This window comes from Protopterus annectens, chromosome 2.part0, assembly GCF_019279795.1.
Source record: "Protopterus annectens isolate FY-2018-M chromosome 2.part0, PAN1.0, whole genome shotgun sequence".
Taxonomy (NCBI): Eukaryota; Metazoa; Chordata; order Ceratodontiformes; family Protopteridae; genus Protopterus; species Protopterus annectens.
Window position 1 is genome coordinate 1,961,094,805 of NC_056728.1, and position 15,951 is coordinate 1,961,110,755.

The following is a 15,951-nucleotide window of genomic DNA, read 5'->3' on the forward strand; positions in this document are numbered from 1 at the left end:
AACTGTTTTGATTCGAGCACACATTTTTTTAATTATAAAAATGATTATTTGCAATCCAAGTGTATTATGATGGGGATATTTGCCCTATTGTATGCCAACCTCTTCATGGGTTGTTTAGAGTTTGAATATATGCATAACTCTACTAAGAGCAACTTTATTGGATACATTGATATGTGGCAACAATACTTTGATGTCTGATGGGTTACTTACAAGGGGGACCAACGGTGTCTCATTGAATTTGTGGGTTATCTCATCTCTAATTGGTTGGGTATTCAGTTTATAGGTAAATCATAATTATTCAGTGCAGACTTGTTGGCTGGCAGTGGCATCCAACATCTGATGTACGTATTTAAGCATCACTTGGGTATGTGAATTAGATATTTGTTATAGTCACATTGTGCATTTAGAAATAGCACCAAGTTATATATTGACCTCTGTTAAACACTAAGGACAATCGGATGCCATAGAAAACTGCATAATTCATATGTGGGTAATAAACCACACATAAGGATAGATAAGATGTAAAACAATTACTGTCACAGAAGGAATAAGCAACTGATGTTACAAATTCCTTGGGTATGCTTTTAAATAATTTCAGTAGTGGTCGTATTTATTACAGGAACAAGATTTATTAAGAAGGGATGTTTTAAATAGATGAATGTATTGCATTGTTTTTATTGTATCTTGCAGTTATTATAATGTGCATTGACATATGCCAAATGCAGGCTTCCTGCTGAATACATATATATCTGAAAAAGATGTTAAAGATAAAGTAACTAATTAGAATCAGAGTACGATGGGTGTCCTCAGTTGCGAACCTGTTTTTATACTAGCATTGGAGAAATCATCCTTTTACACAGGTTACAAGAGGTACAGCTCACTTTATGAAACTAGATTTTAAAATATACATCATCGGCACTGGAAATAAAATTCTATCCTTCCTAAAAACAAATATCACATTGTGCCTCTTTAGGATATTTTGAAGATTAGGTAGGCGGTGGTGGTGCTGCGGTAGTGTTGTTGCCTCACAGTTAGACGTTGCCCATTCGATTCTCAGTTAGAGCGTCTTCTGTGTGGCGATATGCGTAAATGGGTGTTCCTTCATTGAAGGTTGTGCGTTAGGCCCAGCAAGCCAGCACGTAAAAATCTACTGCCAATCATTAGCGGACCGGAGTTCTGCTGTGGCGACCCCTAACCGGGAAAAGCCGAAAGACACAAACAAGGTAGGCTGTCACATGCTTATTTGAAAATGGTGTGCGTGCCATCCATTTTCTTCCTCTTTGTTATCATTTAGTAGTTTAGAGGGAGTTGCTAAAAATGGAGCACATCTCCTTTTTCCAGAAGGTGCAATAATTTCAGGGTTGACTATGGAATATAAGGAATGGAGAGGCACAGCACTCTGAATGTACAGTTTGGGGTGCTATGCTCCCACATAAAAATATTTTCCATACTATCCATTTTCTGGATGAGTTCTAGCTCATATATTTCTTGTTACAAAAATTAGCATTTAACCATAGAAGAATTGTATCACTTCAGAGTAGGTACTATACTGCATGAAGGTCCTGTCCAAATTACTGGCAAGGTATACTGTAAATATTTCTGCCACTCTTCAAGCCTTAATGTTTCACTACTGAAGTATCTCAGGTGTAAAGGTGAGAACCAACATGAGGGCCATCACACAGGTAGCCATGGAAGTGCTGTGTGCTTTAGTCAGCATTCCATTATAGCACTTCTAGTTTAGGTTGTAGCTGAACTCTTGGAGGCTGGTGTGGCCACTTGCATGATCACAGGGCTTCCTACACCCTCCCCATTCATGTGTATGTGTTACCACTAATGTGCTAAAAAGGATTACCATGCCCAGCTTGGAAGCCCTGAAGCCATGTACCCAGTCCTGGCCATTTTTGTTCCTTGAACATATCCAATTACTTAGCTGCAGGCAGCCAACCAAAACCATCAATCTCGCCAGGATTGTAAAGTGAGCATCAACTACTCACTACCATCTTTGCCCACTAGAATCTTCTAGTGTCTTTGCTATTGCTCAAATTGTGGCCATCTTGATTATAGTCAGGGCTTTCTCCGTCTATGCCTCACAGCATGATGACTTAAATGCATTTGATAATTCTTCTTACACCCTAAATACCTTCATTGAGTAAGCATTTACTTTTTAATACCACCTCTGTAACAGAATATGGACTAAAACTTATATTGTTTTATCTTTTGAGTTCTTATTTTACTCCTTAATTCTTTGCAACATATGCATGTAAAAGGAAATGCCTTAAAATTAACAGCACATTACTGAATGTTTCAAATGTTTCAGTAAACTATGTGTTTGGAAACATCATGCGTTGTGTTACAACAAGGAAAACAACATAACAGTACAGACAGCTAAAACAAAAGTGAGGCTATGTAATATTTCACACACACACACACACACACACACACACACACACACGTCTTTTTTTAAATCTGTTTTTTTGCACTGAAACATTTCGTGGTCACATAATGAAATATAAATTTAATTAGCTGGTTTTTATAATGAGTAAACAAAATAGCTGTTACTGGTCTTTCAAAGTATTTGTAGTTAGTGTAGAATATGTACAAAGTGTTATAAGATTCCAGGCCTTTCTTTATTATTTTAAAACTGCAAATTACCCATATCACATACAATAAAATACCAGCCCAGTCTTATAAAAGAGTATTGGCCAGAATAATAAGCAACAAGGACACAAAATAATAAGATAGCTAAAGAGAACTGCTATGGTTTTAAATGTGGATTATGTGTAATGCTTCATTTCATCGGAATGCAATGATGGAATACAATGTTGGTTTATATGTATCTTTTCCCTTTCGTTGTAGGGCTGTGATGGAAATACAGCTGGAAGCCACTGTGAGACCTGCCGTGATGGCTACATTGGGAATGTTGTCAGAGGCGTGCCTAGTTCCTGCACTCTTTGCCCTTGTCCACTTGCTTTGGAGTCAAACAAGTATGTGACGTGATGTTTTCCTGCATTGTTTTACTGCAAGGTTCCTGTTTTGACTAAATGTGTGATCTCAAAGTCCAGACAAAATAATTTAAAATTTGTAAGAATGTGTACTATAAACAGAAATATTTCCAGATGCTATTGTTACCCAGTCTGTTCTGTCTGGTAAGCACATTTGTCAGTCACTCTTTTAATACATGCCCTTTGTGTTTTATATTTTCAAAACATAAAAACTCTCAAACGATTAGACTACTTTCTGGACACCTGCTTATTTTCATGAGTATCTGGAAAAAACATGCATTTTATTTTGTTGGTGGTTGTAGAATATAAACACTCGCAGTTGACATTCGCTGCTTAACAGTTTTCCTTTAAATAACCACAGTGCAGAATATGTAAATATAGCAGTAATCAATGCAACAGAATAAGATGAATGGTAACAGCATTCACCTGTTCCAATGGTACTTCACTCTAACAACATTCAGCAAATTCAGGCATTTATATTAGCTACAGTTCAGATATATTTAGCATGCCTAAATGATAACAAGCGAAAGCAAAAAGTATAGCAAGCAATTGTCTTTTTTGAATTACAGCACAACTATGCAGGAGGCAAGATTATGTACAACAAATAATACATAGCTAAGGTGTACATTATCATAGAACTTGGTCATAGTGAGGGGATTAAGTCTTGTGCTGAATCTGAGATGGTTCATTTATTTACTCCTAAGAGGAAGTCATGTGAAAAATCTTGGGCACCCTGACTAAATCCTAACTTTACACATAAAATAAGCATATATTCTTCCTGATTTACAGTATGTATATCTGAAAAAATATACAAGTATTAGTAGAGATGTTGATGGAGATATTTTCCATCAGTCATATGTTATATATTAATTGCTGGACCTGATGCACACAAACACATACACACACACACACACACACACACACACACACACACACACACACACACACACACACACACACATGCCCACACTTGAGGGCACACACACACACACACACACACACACACACACACACACACACACACACACACACACGCACACGTACACACACGCCAATAAAATATATGTATATTACATTTTTTACAAGTAAGTGAAATATAATATTGGCTAGAGCAAAAATTATTTTCACAAATTATTGAACCACATATGCTGGGCAGTTCATAGTCATGGAAATTGCACTCATTCTTAAAACTGATAGTATATATTAAGACATCAGGATAATTGACTATAAATTCTTGACCCCAGCCAGTTCACTTTTGGCAAGGATAGATTCTGCCCACTTAGCCTGCCTAACTTCTTCAAAAAGGTTACTCAAACAATGGATTAGGCAAAATCAGTATACGTACCAAATATTTAGACCTCACAAAAGCATTTGACATTATTCCAGACTAACTGAAAGAATGAGTAAAAAGGTCACACAGAAAAAATAATCAGTAAAAACCAAAAGAAAAATCTAAAAAGGCTAGACTTTCTACTGTGTGATTCCCTAAAACTCTTGTATTATAGGCAACATAGGATACATGCAAATGACCCTTTAAGGACATCAGTGATTCAGCTATATGGTGTTTCTGAATGTCCATTACTTTTTTATTTTTGAGTCTATTTATGGACAGATTTAGGCCAATAAAGCCAACCCCATCTAGCTGTGGACATGCATGTTTCAGTATTCTATAGGCATCATCAGCACAATATAAGTGGAATGTTTGGCTAACCTTTAGAAACACAGGGTTGTCATACCCAGCTGATATCCATAGCCATTAGGGTGTCTGCAAAATATCCCAACCAACAAACTAAAACAATGAGTAAAAAGGTCACACAGAAAAAAAACAATCAATAAAAACCAAAAGAAAATCTAGCAAGGCTAGACTTTCCACTTTGTGATTCCTTAAACCTACTTAAACCTCCACTTATGATGTGCTGATGATGTAAAAAGAATGCTGAAACATTCATGTTCATAGCTAGTTGGCTTTGGCTTTATTGCCTGAAAAAGTCATGGGCATTCTGAAATGCCACATAGCTGAAACACCTGATGCCTTAAAGGTTCATTTGCATATATCCCATGTTGCCTCTAATACAAGAGGTTTAAGGATTCACACAGTAGAAAGTCTACCCTTGCTAGATTATCCCATACTCAGGTATTGTTGATAAACTCCTCCAGTTAAATGTTAATTCTTATGCAACTCATTGGATACCAAATTGGCTCACAAAAAGAAATGAGGAAATTATGGTAGGTGGCACTACCACCTCCAAAAGACCTGTCAGTAGTTATATAACCCTGGATTCAGTCCTTGGCCAGTACTCTTTGGCATTTACTTCTCAGAAGTCAAAGCTAATGTTAAAGGTTTTGGGCTGACTGCATTTTCCAATGTCTATAAACTTGGTGCCATCATAAATTCTCTGGAAGATCCTCCAAGATCGCATTTCCCAAGCAAATACTAGTGTCATAACCATGGACTAAAATTAAATGACAAAAAATATATAATAGCTTCCCTCAGAAAGCATGACATGCCCTGTAACTACCTCATTGGCAACATACCCCTGAAAATCAAACCAGTAGTTAGGCACCTTGGGAACCTATGTGTCCTTCAATCAACATGTATCCACTATTTTAAGAAAGTATTCTTCATTGCAGAGTTCATTAGTAAGAGTTATGGCATCTAGGTCTATGCATGTGGTCATTCTACTTTAATAAGCACTTATTAGGCAGGTGATTGAGTATAATGCCAACTTTAGTATGTATTTGTCCAAACTGTTAACACAACTTGAATGACCACAATGCTTTCTTATCAAGAAAATCAAGGACCTTAAACCATAGCAACTACAATGACTTTCTCAAAGTCTTGTCCCTGTTCTTGATATTATATAGACTTGGGTACAGAGCCTCAACAAACCCTATCCTCTCATATCTACTGCACATCTGCAGGTCCAGTGGTGACATAAGCACCTATTCATGAGTTGTTAATCTCTTCTGCAACATAAACAGAACATGTTGGAAGGAAAGGAATGTACCACAGAGAATTCCACTTCTTTGGAATCTTCTTCCTGTCCACGTACAGCAAAGTTCAACTCTTACTCAGCTCAAACATAATTTGTTCAAATGGATTGGGATTCCCCATACTCATCCCTGGTTTAGCACCCTTGTCCCTTATGGATAGTGGTAACATGTACATTTTTAGCCTGGATCTGGGTTATTAGTATTTAAATTACAAGGGTTAAAAATGTCATGGGAATGCAAGTCTAGGCTTCTAAAGATCCTCATGGATCAATAGCCTAGTAAGTACTTATGAACCTATGAAGATGAAGTTGCTTATTTGTAATTTTAAGCCATGTGAACAGTCCAAGTCTTGTAAGAAAAGTGCAATAAATAGGCTATTTTAATTTTTTTAGAAGAAGTTATTGTTTTGTGGTCTATCTTGTTTTGTCATCAGGAGATTTGTAACTGAGCTCTTATTGCCAGGCTTACTGAACACTTCTACCTACCTAAGACTTAATCCAGCGTATGCCCAGGGTCAGCAAGAAGATCAGAGTGTCCCAAGAGCAGCATCATGTTGTTGCCAAGGAAGTGTTTATCTATTTATGCACTACTCCCTGCACATGCTCAGTAACACTGCAAGGTTGAGATGTGCAATAGGCATCAATAATGAACTGTCCCTCCCTTCTGTAAAGGACTGACATCAGCAAGAGTATGCCATACCCACCAGTCTCTATCTGGGACATCAAACCATTTGAGTGTGCCTCAGGTTTGAGGGCCTCCCTCCTTTTCCCCAAGATGATCATGCCCATACTCCCTCCCAGCCACATCAAGCTCGTGAGCAGCTAATCAATCTCTGGTAACCTGGATCATAGTTAATACTGTATCCCTTTATGCCACCAGTGCGAGCAGTAAATATACACAACACAACAGAGAGAGCTAACATCATCTGTGCCTTTTATAATACTACTGCATGCCTTCCTGAAGTACTAGGTGCCATATGTTGCACATGTATAGCAGTAACGGCCCCACCTGAGCCACAGTTACAAAGGTCTATAAACGGGACGTGCTACTGTTGTGTTAAATGCCAAGTAGTCTGTGACTTGCATGGGATCTTAACCAACATCGGCACAACACTCATGTCGCTCACATGATTCAGCTATCTGGCATGTATCTCAGCTACATAATAAGTACTTTCTGTATGCAGAAGTTCTACTGTGCCATCTAGCTGGCAAGTGTAGGCAATATACTAATGTGACACCATGCTATGACTTATCTAGCAAGGCAATAGGTAGTAACCCTAAGTTTACATACTCTGTTGCAGATAATACTAGGTTTGCACCAGAGCCCTAGTATATGAAACCTGTAAGGAACCCAATGGATATGGCCAAACACCAGTGAAACACAAACCACCAACACACACACATACAGATTACAAAATCGCAACATCATGGAACATGTATTTTTCCTGTTCATTGCCAAATTCTACTGCTTCAAACTGTCTTAGGAGACATTTCAGTATAATCCAGTTACTGCCTGCTGGATGTTCTTTGCATATTACATACTCTATAATATGGTGGTGAGGAGACAGTACAGCCCCAGAATACTAGTATAGTCAAACTGTGCACACATACAATCAACAAATATGGTGCATCAGCAACATCAAACTGAAAAAATGATCAAAAATAACCATCTGTATAGCCCTTCCCCCAGACAGAAATAGGTGCAGCACATGACAGCACAACAGAAACAATGACATGTAGTTAAGATGTATGGGACCTCAATGGCACACACAGTAGCAGTGTAGTGTAATATATATCAAACATGATGCATGCAGTATCCATATCAGGCTATGCTAGGCAGTGTCTGGTCAAGCCATATCATGAATCAAATATTCCTGCATTTATCACACAAAAGAGAGAAAGGAGAAGGTCACAGTTGTTATCATGTGCATAGGTACCTAAGAAGACAATGACACATCTATCTACATGTGTTGGGTGGCTAGAAGAATATCACAGGAGTTTGAGACAAAGATTTTAAGGAGGCAGATGTTCTATGTCATATACAATGTCTTGCTGCTGGGTGGGAGTTATATTATTTGCCAATAGCCTGATGGAGAGGCAATAATCTTGAGGTAAAGGATATTCAGTGTCATACATATTTTTTTCCTGTGATATGCATGTATAATGTACTACACATGACTATAGTATGTGATTATGACACTAGCTTGCAGCAATAGGACTTCTGCTCCTTTCTGATAAGGATGTTGCCTATCTGTGGGGTCTGTGACTTAAATGATGTCTGCAGTGGAGGACTAGAGTCATAGCCTACCATTATAATGGGTGCAGAGCATAGTCCACATCCAGATGCAGGTGTACCCAATGTCTTTATGTCATAGTAAATTTCTTCTTTCAAACTCAAACATTGTTGGTGAGTGCAGTGTTGGTGATACTAGCAATCCTCTGCATGGATGTTGACAGGGAAACATTAAGTGCCAAGATTGATCATACAAGACTGTTCATTACTGTGTCTTTATCCTCCATGTCCTCTGTGCCACACAGCACAGCACTGAATTCCATGCTGGACTGGATTGCTGCTGAGTGTGCCTGGATGAAACTGCAGCACCTCTGCTGACTGATTCAGTCTGCTGCTTGGATATCAGGGCAACCTGTGATACATGATGTCATCAAGCTCCCCTGCAAAGCTTCGAAATGATGAGTATATGCACTTCAGATGCAGTATGCAAATCTGTTGCAGCAGCCACAGGGGGAGTACTGATGGTTGTAGGAACCATGGAGGAATCCTACCTCACTGGGGATTGTGAATGTTTACATGGTACATCCTTATGCTATTATGTAGATGAGACCCTACACATTTAGCCTACATGCAGGGAGGATGCTCACCTTTGAGGGAGGCAGACTGTGCTACTGAGTCAACAGTCTGCAACTCAGGTATATGTGTCTTGTCATCACTATGTCATCAGCCCCAGGACAGGTGCTATCAGTATGTTTCCATGCCCTATGAATACAAAATAAAACACACACAGGAATGAGCATGTGCACCTGTGCCAAAGCTGTACTACTGTGTCATGTGTTTTAAGGGGATCCAACCTGTCTCTGCCACCATCCTCATATGCATAGATACATGATGCACCTGACACAGTAGATAGCCAACAGTGATCATTTAACCGTGTCATGGAGCAGAGCAACTGGTAGTACCTCATCCATTCAGATGTGTGCAGGTAGGTTCATCCTTATGTTATTGTCCACTCTGGTTTACCATGAAAATGTCCGCAGACAGTTTTGCGAACTTGGAAGGTCAAATGTCACTCTTCCAAGATTTCGTAATGTCAATTTTTAAATGTTTGAATCCACAACTGTGAAATCACACCAGCATTTGCTGTTCTGGATTCATAGTTTTGAATGGAGATTGCATTATAGTGGGGATCAAGAAATTTACCCTTTCCCCTCACTGTAGGGTGATTTCAGAGTTTGTATATATAAGTAGCAGGGGGTGTGGGGGACTGCCTCCCTGCAAAATGTTAGTATGACATGATCGGAAGTCCAGGTACTTTTGGTAAAGGCGACATTGCTGACTTGTCGACTTTCTTAAATTACCACTTTTGGTTATGTGATCGTTTGGAATTTGGATTTTACGACATTGCGAGATTTTGGATATCTGGTGATAATGTCAGAATCTGTGTCCCCCCACAGAGATACCAAACATTCTCCTGTCTCTGTCAGCCTCTTGCTTATAGGTGGCTAGCCCCCCCCCCCCACACACACACCTTAATAGCAGAAAAGTTTGTTGTTATGTAATGTGTCTTTGCCAAGACATGAAATAGGAAGTCAGTAGCACATTAATTATAGTGCTTTAATGTGCATTTGCTTATGGACCACTGCCTGCCACATCTGGTCACATAAAGGCTGGTCAGTACCATCTTTCCCAAAGAGATACCGTCTGGATTTTCTAAACGCTTCTGTCATGACATTATTTTCAGCAGAGCTGAAATTGTCCAGCCTGTGTTGTCCAACTCATCCTCCACACATGCAAACTCCTGAGACATGAGACAGAGCTATAATCTTATTGGAATCCCATTCAGATCTGTAGAAATACAACTACGAACAAAGGGATAACACACATGCTGCATGCCATAATCAAAGTGTGGGTAAAAGGGTGTACCATAAACAGTTGTAGGGATAAATATGATAATAGCACTACATACAGCAGGTATGCTAATAGAAAAGTGCAGAGTAATCCAGGCATACCTGCTGCCAAGGGATACAGTCACCTTACTAACACAGATGATATGGACATACTGTATTCAGTGTGGGGAACATGTGTAGGGATATAACTGCTGTACTCAACATGAAAGTCCATCATATAATTTGACATGCCACAAAAGGTGAGTGATAGTTATAGAAATGTACAGGGACAGGTTGTCCTGATTTTGCGAGCTACCTTGTTGCCAGAACCTTCTACAGACATAAGATGAATGTATGTATGCATACTCATGTGCTATCCTACAGTACTGTGAACTCCAAGGGAAGTGGGTACAGCCTAAGGAAGATACTGAAAACACAGCTTACCATACACTTTTAGAGTACTGTGTACCTCTCCAGACTTCCCACAGTTCCAAAATGTTGCTATTTTTTCCCAAGTACTGCTGAACAAATATGCAGTTTACCTTCCCAAATCTGCATGATGTAGCCTACAATATGGTAGTGCACCTCCATAAAGACATATCTATTTGCATGGAATTGGACAGATTGAACTAGGAAGTATGCATGTCAATAAATCACTATGTTTTTTACAGGACACCAGTAACATAAGATGCAGATTATTGCCTATGCTTGCCTCACATAGCTGGTACCACATGGTTATGCTAGAAGCCTGTCCAAGTACTGATATCTTGTTACTCTGTGAGTAGCTGTGCCGCAGCAGAAATCACATTGCATGCATAATTCCTAAACTACCATCTTGTTCCTCATGAAAGTGATGCCACTTTTTATAGGAAACTCAGGTAAAAGGCAGTTTCTGCTAGTCTCTGCCTTACAGCATCTACATGATGTGAGAAGTATACTATATTTCCTTCAGGGCCACTTCAGGGAGCATCTATTGAACCGTAGGACCTATTTATCATAATTTTATGAAATTGGGTCCCTGATTTGATCTTGCTGGGGTGTTGCCTTTTAGCCATCACCCAAGGAGGAACACTGCAGGAGGGAATACTGTAGAAGTCAGTTTGACAGGCTGGGGTACTGAAACCCTGATGAGCTCTGTGCATGGGAAACAGATATTAGGCAGGCATGCCCTGAATGATTTAGTATGTATTTTTTTCTTTCATTATAGCTCATGTTTTCTCTTTTATCCTGTTGTTAGTCTGCAAGTGTTGTTGTTATTGGCTAGTAATTGTCAAGCTCTAGGTCTGCAGCTGAATGGATCCTCCATGTCAAATGGATGTGGTGGTTAGTCACTGCATATATGATATGTTTGTACAGTTTATGTGGGTTTATGTATTACCCTAGAATGGGGGTGGGGTTATGGTGCACTATGTTAGACATCCCCAGGAGTATGTATGCTATGACCAGATATCTTAACTTAAGTGCAGGGGCCACACACTTGTCTGCTGCTCATCACATAGTTAATGGGAAGTAGTTATGGGATTGCATATATTGTTGTAGTATTTCACCTCACAGTTATCACAGTTCCATAATGTGCCCCTTCTCATTCAATATAAGCAGAATGTGATGCCAATCATGTCATCTTTTGGAAGAGGAAGGAATGATTTGAGGCCAGCTATAGTTAGTTACCCACACTGGGGCAAACATGCTTAGGTTCTTCGGTCCATTCTCAGAATACATTCACTTATGACAAGCTTCCTATTCCTTTTTCTCAAGTCAGGCCCAAAAAACACATTTGTTCCTCAGGCACATACACCATGTCACACCTCTGCCAAGACTGTGGCTGTGGTTCATGAGGGTGATGAGGTTAGGAGTGTTTACTGGATGGCAGTTTTGGCTCTTTCCTGGCAGGTCGACCACCTACATTGCCTGAAGCAGCCACAGCTAGAACAGGTGTTGGATGCTTTAGGGAAGTTCACATAGGCAGATATATGGACAATGTAGAGAAACTCATTGAATAAAGAGCAGATTTGTTCAAAAGATTGACCCTTGCTACTGACCAAAGGAACATGTGAACCATGCCAACAACTACCCTGGTCCATCCCAGATGACTATGGATCACTGCAGTGTTCCTGTGGGCAAGGACAGGGGAGACACAGCAGCTGGTTTTGCCCGTTCTGTCACTGGGTATGCGTACTTTCTTATTTTTGTTTCCTGCCCCATACAGTCTGAATTGTATTGTCTCCTTTATCGCTATTCATCTACCATCTTTTGATATCACACCTATGTCTCCCTCTCCTATGCTATGCATTTCCACCATTGTTTGTTTGTGCTACTCTCTGTTTGCCTGTCTGCCTCCCTTGCCCTAACATAGGTTTATAGGCTCATAGGTGCTTGCTAGGTTAATGACCACAAGGGCCTTTTAAGCATAGGCATACAACCCAAATCACTGACAAGTTCTGGTAACCTTGGTAAGTAAGCAGTGGCTTGGGAGATGAAACATTTACAAGCGGGGGCCTGGGAGATGAACCATTTATAGGCTGCCTCTGTCCATGAGAGACATAGGTGCCAAACTAGGGATGAATTTACTGTTCCCCATCCAATTGTTCAAGTTATATTTGAATTGGTAAGGTAGGAACTCTCCTTCACATGGATGGGGAGCTTATTCCAGAGAAGGGGTAGCCTCTTCTAGGAGACAGAATACAGGGATAGGTCCTTGAGATGGTTTGCATAGGACATGTTACTTATTCCTTGTATTCTTTTGGTGAGGAACCTCTGTGGATGTTCTAATTATTGGATATGCCTGGTTAGGTACATACCAAATGGAGCATTCTACTTAATGATACTTCTGATGAATGTCGAATACAGTAGAACAATTACTTCCTTGGATCTAGATGCTATACCTATGTTTATAAGTTGAACAGCATAGAATGATTTCATCATTACTGTAGACATGTGACTGTCGAAGGCTAGATTACTGTCTATGTGTATCCCCAAGTCCCTGACTACTCAGTCATCTCCTAGGGGTGTGTTGTCAGTGTGTCAGTTACCAGTGGTGGATGACTTCCTGAAAGATACTGTTATGCATTTCTTAGCATTTAGTTTTAGTCCATGGCTCTGACACTAGCTATTTGTCTGTTTCAGCCCCTCCTGGAGAACATTTGTGGTGCTGATGAATTCTATGACTGCACCTAATTTGCAATCATCAAATGAGGTCATTGACATTGGCCTTGACTTCTGAGAAGTAAATCCCAAAAAGAAGCATCCCAGGACCCTTCTTTGTGGGACTTCACTTGTGACTGACTTCTTTGTAGAGGTGGACTCCCCAATTCTAACTTTCTGGGTTCTCTCTGTGAGCCAGCTGGCTATCCACCGGGTGACATAACGGTTTATACCTAACCTCTTGAATTTGTCAGCAATGCCCAAGGTGAGTACTGTGTCAAATGCCTTGGGCAGGTAGGCAGTGTGAAACATTTTGCCCTTGTCCATTGCTTTGATGACCTTCTCAAAGACATCCACCAGGTTGAGTAGGCATAACCTGTCCTTGACAAAGCCAAATTGGGTTGGGTACAGTGTCTGGAGGTTTACTATATCTCTATCGATCATCTCCATGATAATTATTTCCATAGTTTTGTATTTGAGACTAGTGAGACTTATGGGTCTGTAGTCTCTAGGTTCCATAGATGGCTCACCTTTGTGCAGAAAGATGACTGCTTCTGTTATCCATTCGTGAGGCATGAAGCCTGTTTGGAGGTTACAGTTAAATAGCAATTCCAGAGGACCTAATAGGTCATGTTTCATGCTATTTAGAAGGCATTCTGGAATATTGTCTGGGCCCATTGATACAGTACTCTTGACCATGGAGAGAGCATTAAGGACCTGTTCCTAGTGATAGCATGGGAGTTATATTTTATGGCATTTCCTGAGGGAAGGTTGAGGTGGCGAGAGGGACAAAGCCGGAGATGACTTTGTCGGCCAGTAGGTTTGCTGAATCTTCTTCCTCACTATAGGTGGGTCCATTAACATTGATCTATGCACACAATTGTGTATTGCCTTTGAGGTTGTGGACCCTTCTAAAGAATGCCTTTTTATTGTCCTTGACCTGGGAGGCCAAATTTATTTCAAATTTAGCTTTGACAGACTTTATCTGGCCTCTGAGTTGTTTGTTTAGTTTGATGGGAATGTTTTTTCCTGCTGGGTGTTTCACCTCTTAATTCTTGCCATAATGTTCTTCCTTCTTTTGTATAGTCTATTGATATTGTGTATTCACCGAGGTGGCTTGTTTTTTGAGTTAGTTCTGTACTTCTTCCTGGAGGATACAGCTGCCACTATGCAGCTATTAACATATTTTATAGGGTTTCTGTGAATAGTTCCATGTAGGCAGCAGTGTTCTCAGGGTTGATGGGGGCTTGGAAATGTTGCCAGGTTATCACTTAATAGTAGGAAGTTACCCTTGAAGTAGTTCCTGGATATTCCAGGGTTAACTGTGGTTGCAGGCTTTAATTTACTTCAAAGGAGACCATTGTGTGATCTGACCTTACTGGAGACGACATTACACTAGAAGGTGTGCAGCACTCTTCCATTTTAGTGAGGGACCGATCCAATATGCTTGCACCCCTACTTCATGTACTGACAATCAGGTACAGGGAGTTTGTATTTACAAAATCCAGGAATCTCTGTGCCTGTATGTTTGGTGTCATATATGAATTTTTGCTTAGACTCCTACCATTGAGCAGTAACACCTTTAGATTTATTTTGCTTTGATTTGCTATGTCAGAAGTACTTTCATTTTGACATTGCCCAAAAACAGACTATGGGGGAGGACTATATTTAAGCTAATATTCAAAAGCCAAGAGGTGAGAGGTGCAGACAATCCCTGGCAAAGCAGCGTGCTCTGTTGACCGTCTCCTTCCATGCTGACAAATGTTGCACCCCCTTTAAAATGACACCTCACTTCCATCTTCCCATCTTCCCATTATGCAATTCCCATTCTTCTAGTCGTTCTATAAAATAAATGAGGCCCTATCTCCATGAAAACAAAATCTGACAAGCCCATCTTCCTACAGACTCCTATATGTTGCCCTTATGTGTTAAATTTGGTTTACCATTTTCCTGTTCTTATTTTCCTGAGATCCCTTTCATTCCCTTAAATGAATCCAATAGGTGTCTGCATAATTGGACACCATTTCAGTGCAGTTGTAAATAGTATATAGTATATAGTTGCCTAGCACTCTACAGTAGCAAATGACAGTCCTCCTGAGGGATGTTTTAATCCACAGAAACGACCTGCTACAAGCAGTGCTGTGTATTGAGTTGTAGCAGACAGGTTTCCATTTTGTGTTTTCATTAACTCATACTGTATGGTGAATAGCTGCTTTATGGGTTGTGCATTTCTTGGTGCTGTCTAGCAGACCTCTGTTTGGGATGACTATAACCACTCAGTTCAGTAGTAGTACCACTCTATCATCAGAATATAAAAAACACCAATATTTCATTTTAATGAGTATTGTTTTATCAGGCAATCTATTGTATCTGTCTTATAGAGGTTGAATTTGTTGTTTGGTGTAAGTGAGTTGCATTCAAACAGAGGTTAATATAGTGATCAAAGTACTGATGGTGAGATAGGTGTTCCTTGTATATGGTATTTTACTGCACTATTGCAGTAGGGAGGTCATGTCGCTTAAAAAACTAGCAGACATCCCAGCACTGTACAGGTTAAAAAGAGGGGTAGAAATTATTTAAGTGAGGTCCAGGCATAATGAATCGTGTGACACCTGTGCCACTGGACACCACAGTATATCGGCAGATAAACACAAAAATGTGCTCAGGAAGAGAAAGTGGGAGAGATGAAACAG

General features: G+C 39.9%; 1 protein-coding gene across 1 annotated transcript in view; it reads left to right on the forward strand.

Moving 5' to 3' along the window:
* LAMA4 (laminin subunit alpha 4) overlaps nucleotides 1-15,951 on the forward strand; it is a 1,355,623-nt gene that overhangs the window by 300,061 nt on the left and 1,039,611 nt on the right. The window contains exon 3 of the mRNA XM_044061904.1: nucleotides 2,857-2,984. Within this exon, the coding sequence (XP_043917839.1) occupies nucleotides 2,857-2,984 (128 nt within the window). The remainder of the gene's footprint in view (nucleotides 1-2,856; nucleotides 2,985-15,951) is intronic.